The 19812-nt window shown below is 43.6% G+C and overlaps 1 protein-coding gene across 5 annotated transcripts in view; it reads right to left on the bottom strand.

Annotated features, from left to right (window-relative positions):
* Positions 1-19812, bottom strand: part of LOC143836062 (complement receptor type 2-like) — a 105957-nt gene that overhangs the window by 42371 nt on the left and 43774 nt on the right. For all 5 annotated transcript variants that reach the window (XR_013230474.1, XR_013230475.1, XR_013230476.1 and 2 more), the window contains exons 11-13: positions 15579-15770; positions 3999-4025; positions 1724-1786 (exon numbers count right to left, since the gene is read on the bottom strand). Coding sequence is in view for 1 of the 5 variants with exons in the window: in XM_077334842.1 (XP_077190957.1) it covers positions 1724-1786; positions 3999-4025; positions 15579-15770 (282 nt within the window). In the remaining 4 variants the exon portion in view is untranslated. The remainder of the gene's footprint in view (positions 1-1723; positions 1787-3998; positions 4026-15578; positions 15771-19812) is intronic.

The raw sequence follows: 19812 nt of genomic DNA, 5'->3' as shown, positions 1-19812 counted from the left end.
TATCATAGAACAATTAAAACTTTTTATTGTACAGAAACAGGGTGATATAATGGGGTCAAGGAGCTGTGTCTGGTTGCAGAGAATTGATTTAGCATGGGAGGCAGGCATGACTTATTTTCATTAATAATTACCAAGGATGATCTTATAGTCTTTCCTAGGCTTATGATGGCATTGCTAGGGATGTTTGTTTTCTGAGAGACTTTCTGAGAGCTTTGGGTGTTTTCCCTACAGACTCAAATCAGTGCCCAAGGCCATGGGTTTGAGGAGCTTTTGGGGGGGGGGGTCAAACAAAAGATCCTTGATTAGTGTTCCTCTGGAATATTCAGGCAATCAAGCTACTTTCTCTTGAAAACACATGGAGAAATACAGCCTGCCTTGATATCCAATGGGTGTATTCATGTATGGCTTTGACTTTGGAAGGCCAGAACATCTCAATGTGCAAAAGACATGGGTTGGGGGGAGGACCAGTACAAGGGCAAGAAAGTGGAGTACAACTTCTGAGAATTTCATTCCAGTTGGGTAGGTGGGAACTACACTCAGGAACAAGTTTCCCATGTAAACCGATGGAAGCTACTACATGATAGATTTCCTAATACAACCACCTTTAATTTGGATATTAAAGAATCCAGTTCAGTATTATAACTCATCTCTCACATCCCTATCAGAATTTTCTTGTTTATTATGTCCTTTTAGCAATCATGTCTTTTTAGATGCTGGATTTCTGGGACTTCCCTGTGACCTGATTTTTCACTCTTTATCAGATAAAGTATGTAGATAATGGCAAAGACTGTCTTCTGGTTCATGGCTCTGGAGTAGATCGTCTGTTTAAGAAATGAGCAAATGCCAAATAGCATTAATCAAAATCTTGTTTCCTAAATTTGGAATCTATCTATGAAAAGCACTATCTCGTATTCTAAGTTCCCGTTATAAAATATATAAGTTCAATGGCAATTTTTTGCAGATAATTAGTCCTTTTGTTCATGGCAAAAGAACACTGACAAGGTATTCCTGACAGGCTATGCCAGTAGTGTGGAGACATCCAAATTGTTGGTGTGTGGACATCATTGAAAGGAATCTTTTGCTGTGGTAACAGGGGAGTGGGGTCTGTCTCATTTTAGAAAAACATTGTCTCAAAGTATGGCAATGCTTTTAAAAATAACTCCCACATCCAAAAGTCTAGGGCATTCTGCTTGAATTTTATTCAGTGGTACAGAATTTGTCCAAGATAAATAGGATTTCCTTTTTCTTGTTGATCTGTTTTTTTTTCTCTTTGCACATGCTACCTCTTGCAGTCCTCTTAAACAGGGATCCAGCCCCGCCTCAAATGGCTCTTAGCATCCATGGGAACTGCAAGATCAGCTGGCTCCTGCAGGGCTAAAGCCCCATGAAGTTGGAAACCTGCTGGACAAGAGGCTGGACTGGCAGCTCCAGCACTGCTTGTCAAACAGCTGTAGCCCTGCTCCTCCTGCTTGGTTTTTCATTGCACGCTGAAAAGATATCTACCTCAGAGCAGCTCTACAATCTCCTCATGGACACATGGAAGGACATGAGCTACATGATTAGCATACTTGAGGTAGAAAGAAGCAGTTTCTGTGCACTTCAAATGATACTAGTGCACTTTTTTTTTTAACTTAGAGAAATTCTGTCTCTGTAGTTAATACGTAAATGAACCTTGAGAAATGCAACACAGAAATAAGGAGTTTGGTAATATAAGAGTTCTTACCTTTCTTCTGAATATATTCCTTATATGTTTTGGCTAACACCAGCAATATAAAAAAGATGAGTGCTTAAAAGGAAAGAAACACATCCCAATTTAAAAAAAATCCTTTGAGGCTGAGAAAACTAATACATGATTAAAAACATCAGTTTGTTAAAGGTTTTTCAGAAACTTGTGGCACATTCTTCAAAGTTCTAGTTAAATGCAATGAATTGCTATTTAGTGCTGACGCTAACCTGCTTTTGTATTATTGAGGGTAATAACTTTTTAAAACGGGATCCATCCCATTTTTCTGTTGGGAGACATTTGAAAGAGAACCTGTAGCAAACTCTTCAGAGTGACTGCTATATAAATAATAGTAGTGTGCGAATGACCCAAATTCAGTGAAAAATAATCACCATGCTTACTTGCAACTTCTGAAAAAATACTATGTAGGTAAGTTCTAAATATTTATGCTTGGAACTAAACTTCAGTGAAATTATTGACTTTAATGTTAAGTTTCAAGAACACAATGAACAGATTTGTATACTCTAGAGCAGTGGCCCCCAACCTTTTTATCACCAGGGACCGGTCAACACTTGAGAATTTTACAGAGGTCCGGGGGGGGGGTAGTCTTTTGCCGAGGGACGTCGCTGCTGCCTGAGCCCCTGCTCCACTTGTTTTCCCGCCGCTGCCCGCTGGGAGGGCACTGCCAGCAGCAACTGCGCAGTGCCACGCCAAGGGGGAGCCACAGCCATGGCGGCCGCCGGAGAGCACCAAAGATGAGCTGGCGGCAGAGTGGCAAGGCAGCCTCTAAGGCAGCAGCCGGGGAGGAGCTGTGGCCCGATACTGACTGATCCACGGACCGGAGGTTGGGGACCACTGCTCTAGAGCAGACGTAGTCAACCCGTGGTTCTCCAGATGTTCATAGACTACAATTCCCATGAGCCCCTGCCAGCATTTGCTGGCAGGGGCTCATGGGAATTGTAGTCCATGAACATCTGGAGGACCACAGGTTGACTACCCCTGCTCTAGACAGATGGGGCTAGCAACACTTCTCATTTAATTACTTCTGTTCACAACTGGGAAAGTGTCTGCCATTAATCACTAACCTTAGCATTTTATTCTAATGTTTTTGTGAACATAACTGTACCGAAAGATGAACTCAAGTTGTTATTTTAGCAAAGCATTATTTGTTCTTTATTACGCTGCATATTTGTTGGCTATCTTCATCATGCTTACTAATTTATTGCTAATTTTCTCTGATTCCTATTTCATTGTCTTAGGAAGTGTGCATGCACACGAAAGCTCACACCTTGAATAAAACTTTGTTGGTCTTAAAAGTGCCCCTAGACCCAAATTTTCAACTGCTTTTTCAGACCAACTCAGCTACACTCCTGAATCTAAATTGTATACTGTAGCAAGGCAAATCTTAAAGTACAGAGTATGACCATAGCTGGTTTTAAAATATATTTTTAAATATATGGAATAATAACCATTAGTAGTCATCATTACTCTGCATTATAAAACTAGAAGCTTGTGAACTCTGCCTCATGCTTCATCATCTCCTTTCTCCAAAACTTCATCCATTACAGTTCATATCTCCCCCACCCACTCTTTCCTTCACTGATGTAATATAAAAGTCTTCAAGACTGTTCAGTGTCTAGACTGGTTGCAACTTGCGATGTTTCCCCCATCCTTGAATGTGTTTATTCAAGGTGGCTATACAGCTAAGGAAACAACATGATCTTTCTTGCACTATAATGGTATGTTATTTCAAAGACTGTATCAGACATAGGGGACCTATATCAGAGTGTTCTCTGTCATGAAGTGTGTTGATGAAGGGATGTGCTGGCAGTGAGAGAGGATGGGAGAGGCTCACTTCTATTCATTGTAGTATGACAGTGAACAAATCTCATAGGATAAATTTTCATATTGATACAACAATTCTATTATGCAGCAAAGTTTTTACAAGGTATTTTAAGACTCCAGAGATAGTTATACAATATATAAGAATAAATGGAACAGTTCCTGACAAAATATACCTCAGCAGGGGCATGATTCAGCCACTTAAACCATTGATACAGTCTCATTTGTTTCAGAAGTTATTAAGCATGTGCTTTCATCTCAAACTGGAAGTTTATAGCACTGAATTTTGCATGGAATAGTGCCAAGAATCTTATGATCCCAATGCATTTTTTCTTTTGTATAAAAACATGAAGTTAAACAAACATTCAACTTTTACTCGAAAATTTATGAATACATTGTTTTTTCCCTCGGACATTGTCAATAAATTACATACCAATTATAAGTAGTATGAAGAAAAAACCTAGAAGAGGGGGAAAAGGGTTAAGTAAGTTTCTCAGAAAACAATCTTCTTTTCTATTTACTATTTATAAAAAGACAACATCGAAAAATTGCAGCTATTTCAGAAATAAAGTATTAGCTGTAGTAGCAAGCAAGCAGCTTCCTCAACAGTGTTGTTCTGAATAATGTTGCCTCAATTTAAATCAACCATTTGAAAATTTACTTACAATGGCTCAATATGTCGGAAAAAATAATTTTGACTTTACTTGACATATTGTCCAAAACCTTATTCATAGACATTTGGGTGGGCAAATGCTTTTAAAACAATAATGATCATTTTCCAAACCCAGAAAAAAGTATGTGACCAGAGTTTGCAAAAACTGGTCAGCTTTCCTTCTGACCAGGGAAGATTGCTGTCTTCTGGCAGATTTATGTCTAAAATCTATAAAGGCCTGAGGATTCGTGTAAACAATAGATCTTTGTGTATGCTGACACATTTCTAGGTAGCCTGGCCTTGATGTAACAATTAGCCTAGAGATGACCCACCTAATGCTTTTCCTTGCCCAAGACAAAAGGATGTATTTCTTCCCCTACTTCACAAGGAAGGAAGAAATGGGGCAGGCAGTCTGCCCTGCAGCCTCCAACATTCATATTGTTTCAGGTCCAATGAATTGTCATGGTTTATTAATACATTTAATACTATTAAATATTACATATTAAACTATAAAATACTAAATAATATATTTACTGTGTCAATAATCTGTCGTTACTATGTTATATATCAATGGTCCCCAACCTTTTTGAGGCTGGGGACCGGCGGCAGCAGGGAGGTTGATTGCCTGGCTGCGCATGCTCTGCATGCGCGGCCCGGCCGAAATCACGCATGCGTGGCACTTTTGCGATTTCGGCCGCGCATGCACACATGCGCAGCCCTGCTTCCCTCTCCCCCCCCCCCCCCCAGTAAGAAGCTTGCCGGGCCGCGGCCCGGTGGTTGGGGACCACTATTATATATGACAGAATATGGGGTAGGGAGTAGGGCAGCCCTAATTCTGTTTTGTCCTGATGTTCTAGGTTACCTTTTCAGGATCCTGGAGAAAAGCACTTTTTGAGCATGGCAATTATGAGTAGGAAAATAGAACTGAGAAAAGAGTTTAAACAGCCTCTCGCGCTTTCCGTGGGGCTGCTTCCATGTGACTGCATTTTTGCAGGCCAGCCACTGAGAGGATTTAAAAGGTAAAGGTATCCCCTGTGCAAGCACTGGGTCATGTCTGACCCTTGGGGTGACGCCCTCTAGCGTTTTCATGGCAGACTCAATACGGGGTGGTTTGCCACTGCCTTCCCCAGTCATTACCATTTACCCCCCAGCAAGCTGGGTACTCATTTTACTGACTTCGGAAGGATGGAAGGCTGAGTCAACCTTGAGCCGGCTGCTGGGATTGAACTCCCAGCCTCATGGGCAGACTTTTCAGACTGCATGTCTGCTGCCTTACCACTCTGCGCCACAAGAGGCTCTACTGAGAGGATTAGCAAGCTTTTAAAATAATTTATTTATTCCCAAGAGTGCTCATCCTTCCCCTCACAGCAAGACTTTCCCACCCAAAACTTCCAGGGGGAGGATTATGTGATGGCCCCTTGACAATTTCAAGAGTGGGTAACCATGGCTTTCTGGCCAATGAAGGGGTTAGTATAGAATCATAGAATCATAGAGCTGGAAGGGGCCACATAGGCCATCTAGTCCAACCCCCTGCTCAATGCAGGATCAGCCCAAAGCTTCCTAAAGCATCCAAGAAAAGTATGTATCCAACCTTTGCTTGAAGACTGCCAGTGAGGGGGAGCTCACCACCTCCTTAGGCAGCCTATTCCACTGCCGAACTACTCTGACTGTGAAATTTTTTTTCTGATATCTAGCCTATATCGTTGTACTTGTAGTTTAAACCCATTACTGCACATCCTTTCCTCTGCAGCCAATGGAAGCAGCATCTTGCCGTCCTCTAAGTGACAACCTTTCAAATACTTAAAGAGGGCTATCTCAACCTCCTTTTCTCCAGGCTGAACATTCTCAAGTCCCTCAACCTATCTTCATAGGGCTTGGTCCCTTGGCCCCAGATCATCCTCGTCGCTCTCCTCTGTATCCTTTCAATTTTAATCCATGTCCTTCTTGAAGTTAGGCCTCCAGAACTGCACACAGTACTCCAGGTGTGGTCTGACCAGTGCCGTATACAATGGGACTATGACATCTTGTGATTTTGATGAGATGCCCCTGTTGATACAGCCCAGAATGGCATTCGCCTTTTTTACCGCTGCATCACACTGCCTGCTCATGTTTAGCTTACGATCCACAAGTACCCCAAGGTCTCGTTCACACATAGTGTTACCTAGAAGCGTATCCCCCATCCAGTAGGCATGCGTTTCATTTTTCTGACCCAGACGCAGAACTTTACACTTATCTTTATTAAATCGCATCTTGTACTCATTTGCCCATTTTCCCATTGTGTTCAGATCTCGTTGAACTCTGTCTCTGTCTTCTGGAGTATTTGCCAGTCCTCCCAATTTGGTGTCATCTACAAACTTAATGAGTAGTCACTCCACCCCTTCATCTATATCATTAATATTATTGCTGTTACTGTTGCCTGTTACCATGTGTTAATTGTATCCTTCCCTATTTTCTGTAAGCCGCCCTGAGCCCTTGGGGAGGGCGGTATATAAATATAATAAATAAACAAACAAACAAATAAATAAATATGTTAAAAAGTACCGGACCGAGCACCGAGGTACCCCGCTACTCACCTCACTCCAGTCTGATGAAACACCATTGACAACAACTCTTTGAGTGCGGTTCTCTAACCAATTCCCTATCCACCTAACTATCTGAAAATCCAGATTGCAGTCCTTCAATTATCCATCAGAACATCATGAGGAACTTTATCAAAAGCTTTACTAAAATCCAAGTAAACGACATCAATCAAATTTCCATGATCCAGCAAACCTGTTATTTGGTCAAAGAAGGAAACCAGGTTGGTCTGACAGGACCTGTTGGAGACAAATCCATGCAGACTTCCCTGGATCACCAAATTGTCTTCCAGATGTTTGCAGATCACTCCCTTTAATATGTGCTGCATTATCTTCCCCACAACAGAGGTCAGACTCAATGGTCTGTAGTTTCCCAGGTCATCCTTTCTCCCTTTTTTGAAGATTGGAGTAACGTTTGCTCTCTTCCAGTCCTCCGGGACATCTCCGGTCCTTAAAGAGGTCCCAAAGATGATGGACAAGGGTTCTGCAAGTTCTCCGGAAAGTTCTTTAAGCACTCTCGGGTGCATTTCATCCGGCCCAGGGGATTTGAACTCATCCAGTGCAGCTAAATTACTCTCGACAATCTCTCTATGTCAACCTGCCACCCAGACGCTATCCCTTGGCTATTGCCAACTCTAGATGTGCCTAAACCCTTTGACCTGTGGGAAAAAACAGATGTAAAATAGACACTGAGCCTTTCTGCTTTCTCTGCATCCTCCGTTAGAGTTTGTCCATCTGCTCCCAACAGTGGGCCTATTGCCTCCTTTACTTTACCTTTGCTCCTCACATAACTGAATAATCTTTTCTTGTTACAATGGGCTTCCCTGGCCAATCTTAGCTCACTCTCAGCTTTGGCCTGTCTGATGATTGATCTACAGTGCCTAGTAACCGTAGGTACTCTTCTTTAGAGTTCTGTCCTTCCCTCCATTTCCTGAACATTTTCCTTTTCTTTCTTAGTTCCTCTTGAAGTTCTCTGTTCATCCAAATAGGCTTCCTTGATACGTGTGGTCTGCCTGTAGATTCAAAATCACTGTGTTGAGGATCCCCTAAGGAGGAAATGCATAGAAGAGGGAATCCACCCATCAGAGTTGGAAGGCATCCCCTAGGGGTCCCAAACATATCCCAGCCCTGGAACATAAATAGGAACATTTGGTGTTCTTTCTAGTGGCATACAGGTCTATCTCTAGTGTACCGCAACAATGGAAAATGGGGAGCAAATATTACAAGTGTATCTCCCATTCGTGGGTGTAACCTATTTTCCTGCTTAAGGTGTCCACTAGGGTGTTGTGTATGCCACTTGTGAATGGCAGAGAGAACAATGTTGAATTGCATGGCAGATTTCCCAATGGATATGGCCTCTGCAGAGACGTATGGACCCTGTTCCCCCCTACGTGTTTCTGTAAAAGACCCTCCAGCCTTGAAGAACTGAAAAAGAAATAAGGACATATTTAATGGCACTCAGTTCTATAGTATTAATAAATAAACCTGCATCATGTGTGGACCAAGCAGCCTGCACAATCCTACCATTACAATGGGCATCCCACCCCATAAGGGAAGCATCAGTGGGGACCTCAGTGTTATGGGAAGAGGTCCCGACAGCTACATCCTTTTGTGGGTTTCTCAGATCTGCCCACCAAATCAAAGACTGGACAATCACCGTTGGGATGGAAAGTTTTTTTCCTAACCTGGGTGATGAGCAGCTTTAAAATGATGCAGAAACCAATTCTGAATAGGTTTCATAAAGTCTGGTGCGAGGCAGCGCACATGTCCCAATAACTTGGATTTGTGAAGTAGACTGGTACCTTTGTGCTGAAAAGCAGGCCATCAGGGAATGAATCTCTACTGTTTGGCAGGAGGCCACTATCTGGGGGACAGTATGGACTTGTCCAAATAAACCGCTAAAACTAAGGAAGAGAGCAAAGTCATGGTATAGGACAGATTGGTTCTGAGATGATCTGGAGATTTGGAAGTGAGAGGGACCACATCAATCAGTGGGAATTGTAGAGTTTGGAGTTGTATGGGGATTTCCTGCCTGCAGAGATATTCTCTGATAGGCTGATTGATGGCACCTGCAAGTGTGCTAGGCAAAAAGAAAACTGTTGACAGTGAAGGTCAGCATCTACACCTGATACCTATTAGGAAAGATCTTTTTAAAAAGAGCCCTTTCTACAGCAAGAACTCTGTCATTTCCAGAAGCACCAGCCTTTCATTTTACCAGGAATGCAGCAGATTCAAGGCCATCTCCATGAGTGCTAGAAATGCAGCCTGCCAGTGCATCTGTTCAAAATTGGAGTTAGCAAGTCTTCTTTTATTGCAACAGAGTTGTTTCCTGTGCTTTTTTCTTTGTGCCTGACTGAATGCTATGGGTGTTTTTTTTTAATCTGCCCTAACATTCTCCTTTTAGGAATCAGTGAACTAAAATGGACGGGAATGGGTGAATTTAATTCAGATGACCATCAGGTATACTACTGTGGACAAGAATCTTGCAGAAGAAATGGAGTAGCCTTCATAATCAATAAGAGTATAGGAAAAGCAGCCTTGGGATACAATTCCCAAAATGACAGAATGATCTCAGTTCGAATCCAAGGCTAACCATTGAACATCACAGTAATCCAGGTCTATGCCCCAACCACTGCTGCTGAAGTGGATGATGTTGACCAGTTCTATGAAGCCCTACAACACCTTCTAGAAGCAACGCCAAAAAATGATGTGCTTATCATCATGGGGGATTGTAATACTAAAGTAGGAAGCCAAAAGATAACCAGGATAACAGGCAAGTTTGGCCTTGGAGTACAAAATGAAGCAGGCCACAGGCTGGTAGAATTTTGTCAAGAGAATACAATGGTCATAGCAAACAGTCTTTTCCAACAACCCAAGAGTTGGACATCACCAGACGGTCAACACAGAAATCAGATTGACTATGTGCTCTGCAGCCAAAGATGGAGAAGTTCTATCCAGTCAGTAAAAACAAGACCAGGAGCTGATTGTGGTTCAGATCATCAGCTTCTTGTTTCAAAATTTAGGCTTAAACTGAAGAAAGTAGGGGAAAGCACCAGGACACTCAGGTATGAACTAAATCATATCCCCGACGAATATACAGTAGAGGTGACAAATAGATTTAAGGAATTAGATCTGATAGACAGAGTGCCTGAAGAACTATGGATGGAGGTTTGCAAAATTGTACAAGAGGTAGCAACTAAAGCCATCCCAAAGGAAAAGGAATGCAAGAAATCAAAATAGCTGTCTGAGAAAGCTTTACAAATAGCTAAGGAGAGAAGGGAAGTGAAAGGCAAGGGAGAAAGAAAAAGATACACCCAACTGAATGCAGAATTCCAGAGAAAAGCTAGAAGAGATAAGAATGCCTTCTTAAATGAACAGTGCAAACAAATAGAAGAAAACAATAGAATGGGGAGGACCAGAGATCTTTTCAAGAAAATTGGAGATATGACGAGAACGTTGTATGCAAAGATGGGTATGATAAAGGACCAAAATGGTTGGGACCTCACAGAACCAGAAGAGATTTTTAAAAGGTGGCAAAATTATACAGAGGAACTATACAAGAGCGAGCTTAACATCCCTGATAACCACGATGGGGTAGTTACTGACCTGGAGCCAGACATCCTGGAATGTGAAGTCAAATGGGCCTTAGGAAGTCTGAGCAACAATAAAGCTAGTGGTGGTGACAGCATTCCAGTTGAACTATTCAAAATCTTAAAAGACAATGCAGTAAAAGTGCTACAGTCAATATGCCAGCAAATTTGGAAAACTCAACAATGGCCACAGGATTGGAAAAGGTCAGTTTACATTCCAATCCCAAAGAAGGGCAATGCCAAAGAATGTTCAAACTACCGCACCATTGCACTCATTTCTCATGCTAGCAAAGTTATGCTCAAAATCCTACAAGCTAGGCTCCAGCAATATGTGGACTGAGAACTTCCAGAAGTACAGGCAGGATTTTGAAGAGGCAGAGAAACTAGAGATCAAATTGCCAACATAAACTGGATCATGGAGAAAGCTAGGGAGTTCCAGAAGAACATCTACTTCTGCTTCATTGACTATGCTAAAGCCTTTGATTGTTGTGGAACACAGCAAATTATGGCAAGACAACAAATTGTGGCAAGTTCTTAAAGAGATGGGAATACCAGAACATCTTATTTGTCTCTTGAGAAACCTATATGCAGGTCAAGAAGCAACAGTGAGAACCGGGCATGGAATCACTGATTGGTTCAAAATTGAGAAAGGAGTTTGGCAAGGCTGTATAATGTCGCCTTGCCTATTTAACTTGTATGCAGAGCACAATATGAGAAATGCGGGATTAGAGGAGTCACAAATTGGGATCAAGATTGCAGGGAGAAATATCAACAACCTCAGATATGCAGATGATACCACTCTAATGGCAGAAAGTGAAGAGGAACTAAAGAGCCTGTTGATGCGGGCGAAGCAGGAGGGTGCAAAAGTTGGCTTGAAACTCAACATCAAGAAAACAGAGATCATGGCATCCGGCCCTCTCCAGAGCTCTGGAGGTTCTGTTTCCCTGCCTCCTGGTGTGTGGATATTGGTATCTACTGGTGCAGCCCACCTCATGAGTGGACCTCACCAATACCTCTGCTTAGGCGGAGTACTGGAGGAAGAAGAGGTCACGCCATAAGATTATATTTTCACAGGCACTCTTACTCCTCATCACTAGTCTGACCAAAGATTTCAGAACCCTCATAAGGCAGGTCCTCCAATTTTGCCTTCATATCAGGTGTGAGAGATGAGGACCTCAAGCAGGAATACCTTCGGAGAGTAATCCCAGTAAACATAGTGTGGCTATGGCAATATCCAATATGCCTGGATGCATTTACCTTGCTTGCTAAGCCCCTCCAAAATCAGATCCTTCAGAATCAGTTGCTTGTCCTCCAGCAAGGAGTACAAGTAGAACCAACTTGTCCCACAAGACCATTTGGTATCTGCTCATGACAGTTTCAAGATTAACCACTTGGGGCCCCAAGGCACCAGATAAATGGACCTTGCAGCCCAATTTATTTATTTATTTATTTATTTGATTTCTATATCGCCCTTCCGTATGGCTTAGGGCAGTTTACATACAACATGGGGGATACATGGAACCCTGTATTTGTTCTTCTGCTCTCATTTTTGACAGACAATACTAGAGAAATTATAAAATTAGCCTTGGGATGCTTGAGCAATAACTTGCATCTCTCATCTTGAATTTTATACTCTCAAGCATCTTAGATGAAGCTACTGTGGAAGGAGGGTTCTCCCATATTTTAAAATCTTCTTTATCCCATTAACTAAGGGGAGAGCAACAGAGCTTTTCTCAGGTGCATACAAGATTCATCATCATCTAGGGGAGTGACAGGAAAATATTCAATCTTTAACTGCTTTTCCATCTTAATCAGCTGTTCAGAGCACATTTTTAAGTTCTCTTTTGGAGAAGCGGAAACAGCCTCAGCTATATCATCTGAGGGTGACGGAAAGGATGTCACATCTGAAGCTGGTTCTCAGGGACAATCGATGTTGGGCTTAGAATCAGAATTGTGTGGTACCATGTCAACCTTGAAAGGACAGGGCTTTGGCACCACAGATCTTGACTAAGAGGGAGTGTAACATAACATCAAGGAATGTCCTTCCCATGGGGTACGGGTATAAAGTAGCTGCATCATGCTCTCTTGCTTTCAATGAAGATCGGCATCAACATCTTGATTGTGACGCGGGACACACCACCATGATATCATCCTTGGAATCTTCTGGAGTGATGGGAGTAGTTCCTCTGACCAAGGTCAGAGATGAGGTTTGGTGTCAGGTCCCATGAATTCTGATTAGTCTCAGGGTAGAGAGAGCTCAAAGTCAGTGCTGCCTCAAAGCCCCAATCAGGGTCGATGCCTCTCGACAGGTCAGCAACAGCAATTGTTGACACCAGTTCATATTGTAGCCCTCTGGCATAGCCAAGGCACACAAAAACTCTCAATTCTTGTTCTTCTTGTTTTCTCTGCAGGCAGCTCAGAGGAAACCCTTGCCAAGGAAGACTCATCCATAGGCTTAGATGCCTTTTGAGGAGAAGCAGGCTTAGAGGCTTCAGGCCTGTTCCCACAGTGCAGCCTTGAGTCAAGCTACTCTCCTTTCTCGAACCTTTGGAGTAAGTTGCTGACAAGCTGGGCAGGAGGAAGAGTTGTGACCCTTTTCAAGGCACAATAGACAGTTGTTGTATTCATTGTTCTAGGTCATTTTGGGCCCGCAGTTAGATTATTTCTAGATTATTTCTTCTCCATATCTCAGTATAAGGGATAGCCACAGACAAATTCTTCTGTATTTTACTGTTTTGTATGGAGAGAGAGATTTAAAGTTCTCTCTTTCTCTGAAGACTGCTTGCCTCTCCTAGGTCATATGACTTTTGGGCAAGAAAGTCTCCCTGTGAGTGGAGGGGTGAGCATTCTTGGGAGTAAATAAATTACTTTAAAAGCATGCTAATCCTCTCCGTTAATGGTCTGCAAAGATGCAGTCCCATATGGGACTGCAGAGAAACCACAAAGATGAACCAGCCATACCACTCACACAGCGAACTGTTGTGTGCCCCCCCCCCCCCAATTTGGAAGCCACAAGCAGAAGATTCTCACTCCTACTATCCAGATATGGTACACGACATCTATCCAGCAGGGCTCACTTGCCCTCTACTGTATACAAATACCAGACACAGAATAGCAAGGAACTGAAAGACTGATGGGAGTATCCTAGGCAGAAGTGGGAGAGGGAAGCTTTTTCAGTGACATTTATATACTGATATTTCTAGGAATGTCCTCATTCCTCTAACCTGTACTTGAAGCAAAGAAGATGCAGCTAGAGAGGCAAGCAGCACCTATTATGGATCCACGGTAACCAATAATCCTCATACGCTAAGATTTAAAACAGCAGTGTTACTCCTTACAGATCTTCGGCCTACTTCCTCTCAGCTTTATGTGGAGGCTAAACAAGCTCCCAGGCAGCATTGAATCCTGAAGCATTTCCACACATCTTTAAAAATAGCATTCTGCCAGCTGAGTGGTGTAACACTGGCCCCTCCTCACCTTTTTTGCTGTCTTGCTCTTCTCTGCCGCCATTTCGCACTTCTCCCCCTCCACAAGTGCTGCTGGAAATGGCAGAAGAGAGCAACGCGATTTATACGCGACACTCTTCTACCTGTCAATTAAGCCAGGCAGCTAATCCCCTTTCCCCATGCTTTAAAGGGCCTGCGATGCACGCTATTTTTAAAAAATCATTATTTCTCCATTGAGAATGCATCATAGATGCATCATAGATGCATAGTGCTTCTTTATTGCCACCCCTTATGGAATCACGAGTCTAGCTTCTTTTAAAAATAAATCTCATTCCTGATTGCAGGTGTGGGGAGGTTGGAGAGGCATGCTCTGTGGTACAACTTTGGGGGAATGTTTTTCTTCTTTTGCCTGCATGAATGAATACCTATTTGCTCCAGGCAGTTCACTTAAAAAAAAACAACTCTCATCCTCGGGAGAAGGGAAAGGGAGGCAGGTGCGAGGGCAGGACATTGAAGGCAGAGATAGCGCTTCTTTGCCTCCAGAATTTTTTTTTTTTTTTTTTGCTGATGGCCTGCTGGCTGCTCTCTAGTAGGTAGCACTACATATGTTGGTGAATCCACTTTTTGGGATTCACCAACTAGCCCTTTAAAATGGCGGATACAGCTGGCCAGTTGCTGCTTGGTTGCTGGATGTTGGCGATGACTTCTGGAGGGGCAGGAATATAACGACTACTTACGGTAAACATTACACTATATTTAAAGGGTGTGGAAATGCCCCTGATCTTGTTACTGTTTACTTAGGAGTAAGCAATACTGAGTTCAGGGATGGGACTCATCCTCAGGTAAGAGAATGTCACCTACACATATGGAAAAATTGGAGGGTAGACTAGCACACTAGCCGGTAGATCCTTCCATTGTTCTTCATCATCCTATCTAATAGGAGGTTCTTGGGCCCCATGGCAATGGAGTCACAAGCTTGAATCACACTAAGAAAATCCCCCAGGTATGGAAGAAAATAAAAGACCTGAGAAATAGGTTCATTTTAAAGAGAGTTGGTTAAAGTGAAGAGATAGTGTGTGTGGAGCAGAGGCTCTTTGATCAAGCAATACTAACCAGCTGAGGATCCTTGGCCCCAAGGAAATATGATTGGCCTCAACCAGAGCCAGGGCTTTTTCAGCCCTGACTCTCACCAGGTGGGATGAGCTCCCAAGCGAGATCAGGGCCCTGTTGGAACTTTCTGAACTCTGCAGTTCTTGTAAGATGGAGCTAGAAGCAAGCTAGAGATATATACAGCTAGATAATATCTCTAGTATATCCTGGGCCTTCCTGACCCCCCCCCGCCTTCTTTTTCCCTCCATCCTCCTTCTAATAGGCCATAACTGACCTCAGAAATTCAGGATTGCTGCAAAAGTATTAAAGTGTGGTTTTGTATAACGTTTTATCTGGTTTTATTGATGAATCATTTTGAAGAGTCTTATGCTACAGAAACAGCCCAGAGACACCCTAACTGCAAAGGGTGGTATATAAATTGCTAGATAAATAAATAAAATAATTAACGTTGCTTATGCCCCTGGTAATTTAAAGCATTTTGGAGGAAGAGGGTTGGAATTTCCAAATTCTTTTCTTTTTATGCAATTCCTTGCATGCTCCCAGCTTGTGTGTGTGAGTGTGTTTAAAAACATAGTAAAAGAATGAAGATTCTTCCTGTTTGTTAAAAAGCAGAGCAACATTCAGAAACTTTATACATACTTAGAGAACAATATGGAATTCCAGGACTCCATTTCTTCCCACCGATATATCGAACCACAGATGTCCCTTGTAGTATATAGCCAGCGTAACACTCAATGGTAATATTATCTCCAGGTTTATATTTTTCTTTCTTCCCATGGACTATTCTTCCATTATGGATAATCAATGTAGAAGTGTCTAATGAAGTTCTAACTATAAACAAAATTAACTGCTTTTTAAAAAAGTAATAGTAAACCGATGAAGAAACAAGAATAATTTCCCGAAGGCTTTTGTACTTGCTTGAAATCAACTGTTATCATTTTGAGAAAAACTACAATTTAATTTGTAACAGTCTTAATTGTAATGCTAAGTAAATTTTGGGATATAACATACAGAATTTGAATGGCTGAAACCTGAAAGCAGGAAAAAAGCATCATCTAGTTAGAAATGTCCTGGTGTTTTTACTTCCTAAAGTGAAAGGCTTTTTGCAGCCTGCTTAGCCTAATTGTTGTCTAGAACATGGGCACCATGGTGTCCAGTGCCACCTTTCTTGGTAACCACTGGGGTTGAGAGCTCCGGTGCGCTTTGGCTGCTTCAGCGAGCACCGATGTCCAAGGCGGCCAGCCCTGTGGGGCGGATGGGAGGGGCGGCGCCGGTGGTGGCACACTAGCCGGCACCCGCATGCAGGTGCAGAGCTCACACGCTGCTGCTGCCACTGCCCCTCCCCGCTATGCTGTGGCACTGGCCACCTTAGACATAGGTGCTCGCTGAAGCACCGGAGCTTCTAATTGGCATTGGAGATCTGTTTCCATGTCACCTCTAATGACTGTGTTTTATTCTTTTTGGAAATGCAGTCAGCAAGTAATTTGGTGAAGTCAGACTTGAAGGGCTGTTAAGCTGTTTAAGCAGCTGAGCTGTACCCATGAGCTCACTAGTGGCATCAAATGGTCACTGGGGAGGTTACAGTGGAAAAACCCTGAGCATGTGCTCTGGGGATTCCTTTGTTTAAGGTGGGCTCCCACCCACTTCCTTTTTCTTCAGGAATAGAAAGAGAAGTTCCAATTTATTTTGCAACAGCAAGGCACAACCACCATTAGGCTCAGCTATCTCCATCTGCTGATGTGAGGAATGCAGTCCTGTTTTCAGCCTAACCATAGAGGCTTCGACTGTGCTGTTTTGTAACTACTCTAAACTTCTGTAAGACTGAAGCAGATTAATACAATATAATTTGTAAATAATCTTTCTAGTAAAGATTTCTCTTTTAAACCTCCAAGCGCTATGAGACTAGATCTGTACCTCATCCACAAAGCTAACTAATAACTGCATACTTTCAAAATGCTGTTAATCCGCAGATCTGTTTCTCTGGAGGGACTCGGGACTAAGCCAAGTCCAAACTGCTTTTTAACTGCTTTTTAACAATTCTCAACAATTCTTTCACTCAACTTTCTCAATGTATTTTTAAATTATTTCCTTTATCCCCCTACATTTGTGTTGCTCAACTTCCTGTGGCATCCATTCTGGCATCCTATAGTAGCTATTTTGTAGTTGTGCCCACCACTCTGGGTCATGATTTTCAAATGCGCCCACAGGCTTAAAAAGGATTGCTGGTTTAGAACTTCCCTCATTCTACTGGATGTCACCAGCCACTTCTACTACAGTGTTATTTCTGTGAAGAGGGGAGCAGTTAAGATCAAACTGTGTCATGACAGAATCAGAAATAATTCCATGCACACTTTATAAAGCAGATGTTCTAGAAAACAAGTACACTCTAAAAATGTCCAAAACCACTACAGATTTTCCATCAGTATTACACACGCCTGCAACTTGTAAGGTTCTAATCCAAGGACTGTTATCATTTTTCTAAATATTTTCACCATACATTAAACCTCACATTTGTCACTTAAGCAGGGTATCATACTGCTCTGGATAAGTAAATCCTTTTGCCTATTCTGATTAGAGGAGGAAAAATAATATTCAGAAAACAAGTTTGTGGGACCCTGTCTGCTCCCCCTGGAAGGACCTGGCCTCCATTTTGCTCCCCCTTTGGAGAAAAGTTCCCCAGGCCTCAGAATGAGAAGTGGTTGCATCACCTGGTCTCCTCTCCCCCCAGCTTGACTCCATCCCTCACAGTAGCTCCTTTGCCAGCTGGCCTATATCTGGGAGCATCCTTTTAGCCCTCCACCTTCTTCCTTCACTTATCCTCTGCAGTCACCTCCAGTGGTTTCTAACAGCCATTAGACTCATCCTTTGCTCTTCTTTGGGGCTGCTTGACCACTGGCCACTTAGCTTTAGCCATTCTACATCCAACCATCCCTTCTCCACATTTCCTGCATCTTCCAGCATCATTACTGTCTGAGAGAGGCTGATGCCTTTCTCTACAGACATCACTTTGGGCAGTCTGGCTCAGAGGGCCTTTGTGGCATTAGTACTGCTGTGATGCTGGAGGCTATTTCCACCCAGCTTGGCTGTTGCAGTGTAGGCTTCTTGATCAGAGTCTCCAACTGCGCTGTTTGGGATCTATGAGAGCGGGCCCTCCCTGTCTCTTGCTGTAGGCGAGTGAGTCCTGGACACTGGGAGTAGCTCCCAGTGGGGGGAGTGGGGGGCATGGGAAGTGTTTTTGTTGCTCCCCAGAGGCTTCGGGGGCTACATGCTTGCTCAGAAAGACCAGAGTTTGCCCCCAACCCAGGACAAGTGGCAAGCTTGCGGCCTGGGAAGTTTTTTACTGCGGGGGGGGGGCAAGGAGAGGGAACCGTGGCCCGGCACCGGTCCGCAGACCGCAGGTTGGGGACCACTGTAGTAGAGTATCTGGCCATCTGGTTGGTATACCGTTTGCCTCACACAACTGCAGATGCCCTATCAAGTTTTCGGGAGCTGGTGGCCAATTGGACATTGCAGTTCCCAAGGTTACTGGTCCTGCAGGACTTCAGTGTCCATACAGATAAATCCATCTTCTCACAGAACTTGGACCTAATATCAGCCATAGTGACACTAGGACTCTCTAGTGGGATGACCTCAGTCGCCATCAGATCCACCTCTACCCCAGCAACAAAGACCAAATTGAGGATGTGGTCAGCCTGATGGGTGGGGCCAGTAACAATTTGGGAGAACCCCACAATTATCATGGTTGACACCTGGTCCAAACCTGGACCAGAGGACAGCAAATCAGCATGGACATTGAAGTCCCCCAGGACAATAAGCCTGGGGTACTGCAGCACCCAGACCATCATCACCTCCAGCAGGCCTGACAGACAGCTGGTGGAGCATTGGGCAGACAGTAAACCAACCAGATGGCTATGCTGTCCACCTAATCCCAACTTATGCTGACACACTCAATTCCAGATATCAATGGCGCTGGGAAAGCTCTGTAGGAGAAAGCCAGCTGGATGAGGATTGCCACCCCTCCCCCCTACCATTGGGCTGAGACTGATGAAGGACCGAGAATCCAGGTGGAGCTCAATCTTTCATGGCGACTGTCTCATGCTCTCTCGCCCAAGTTTTGATCATGTACATCAGGGTCCACAAAAAATTTCCACAGGGTAGAGGCCTTGTTGTTAATAAACCTGGTGTTGCACAAGATCATTGTTGGTTCCACCCTATCCTACTCCCTCACCATCCTCGGGATAGGACATAGGTTAGAAGGGCAGTGAGCATTCCCATATCTCCCTGCCCTTCTCTTGTCCAACCTCCTCCCCACACCATACCTTCACTTGGCCCATAATCACTGGGATCCCCAGCCCCATTCTGGCCTCTCCATCAAACTCCCATCCCCTGGGTCATTGGTCAGAGACAGACCAAACATAACTTCAAGTACTAGTCCTAAACCTAATCTGCACTAATATGACCATCCCCCACCCCACCCTCCCGTCAACAATAACCCACCCCTCACACTAACCTAACTAAAACGGATACTAACTACCCAGTCCCCTAAGGCAGGGGTAGTCAACCTGTGGTCCTCCAGATATCCATGGTCTACAATTCCCATGAGCCCCTGCCATCAAACACTGGCAGGGTCTCATGGGAATTGTAGTCCATGGACATCTGGAGGACCACAGGTTGACTACCCCTGCCCTAAGGAACAGCAACCTGATCTCCCATCAAGGTACCTCTGGCGCCCCCCATGGGAACCCCCTAGAACTACTCCCCTGTCTGGACCTCCAGACTGAGGAATGAGTGCTGCTCATCCAGTTACAGGTGCTCCCTGGCTGTCACCACCAGGTGGTATCCCACACCATGCACTCTGGAAAAATCCTTCCTT

The sequence above is a fragment of the Paroedura picta genome, chromosome 4 (genome assembly GCF_049243985.1).
Source record: "Paroedura picta isolate Pp20150507F chromosome 4, Ppicta_v3.0, whole genome shotgun sequence".
Taxonomy (NCBI): domain Eukaryota; kingdom Metazoa; phylum Chordata; class Lepidosauria; order Squamata; family Gekkonidae; genus Paroedura; species Paroedura picta.
This window is presented reverse-complemented; position numbering and strand designations above follow the sequence as displayed.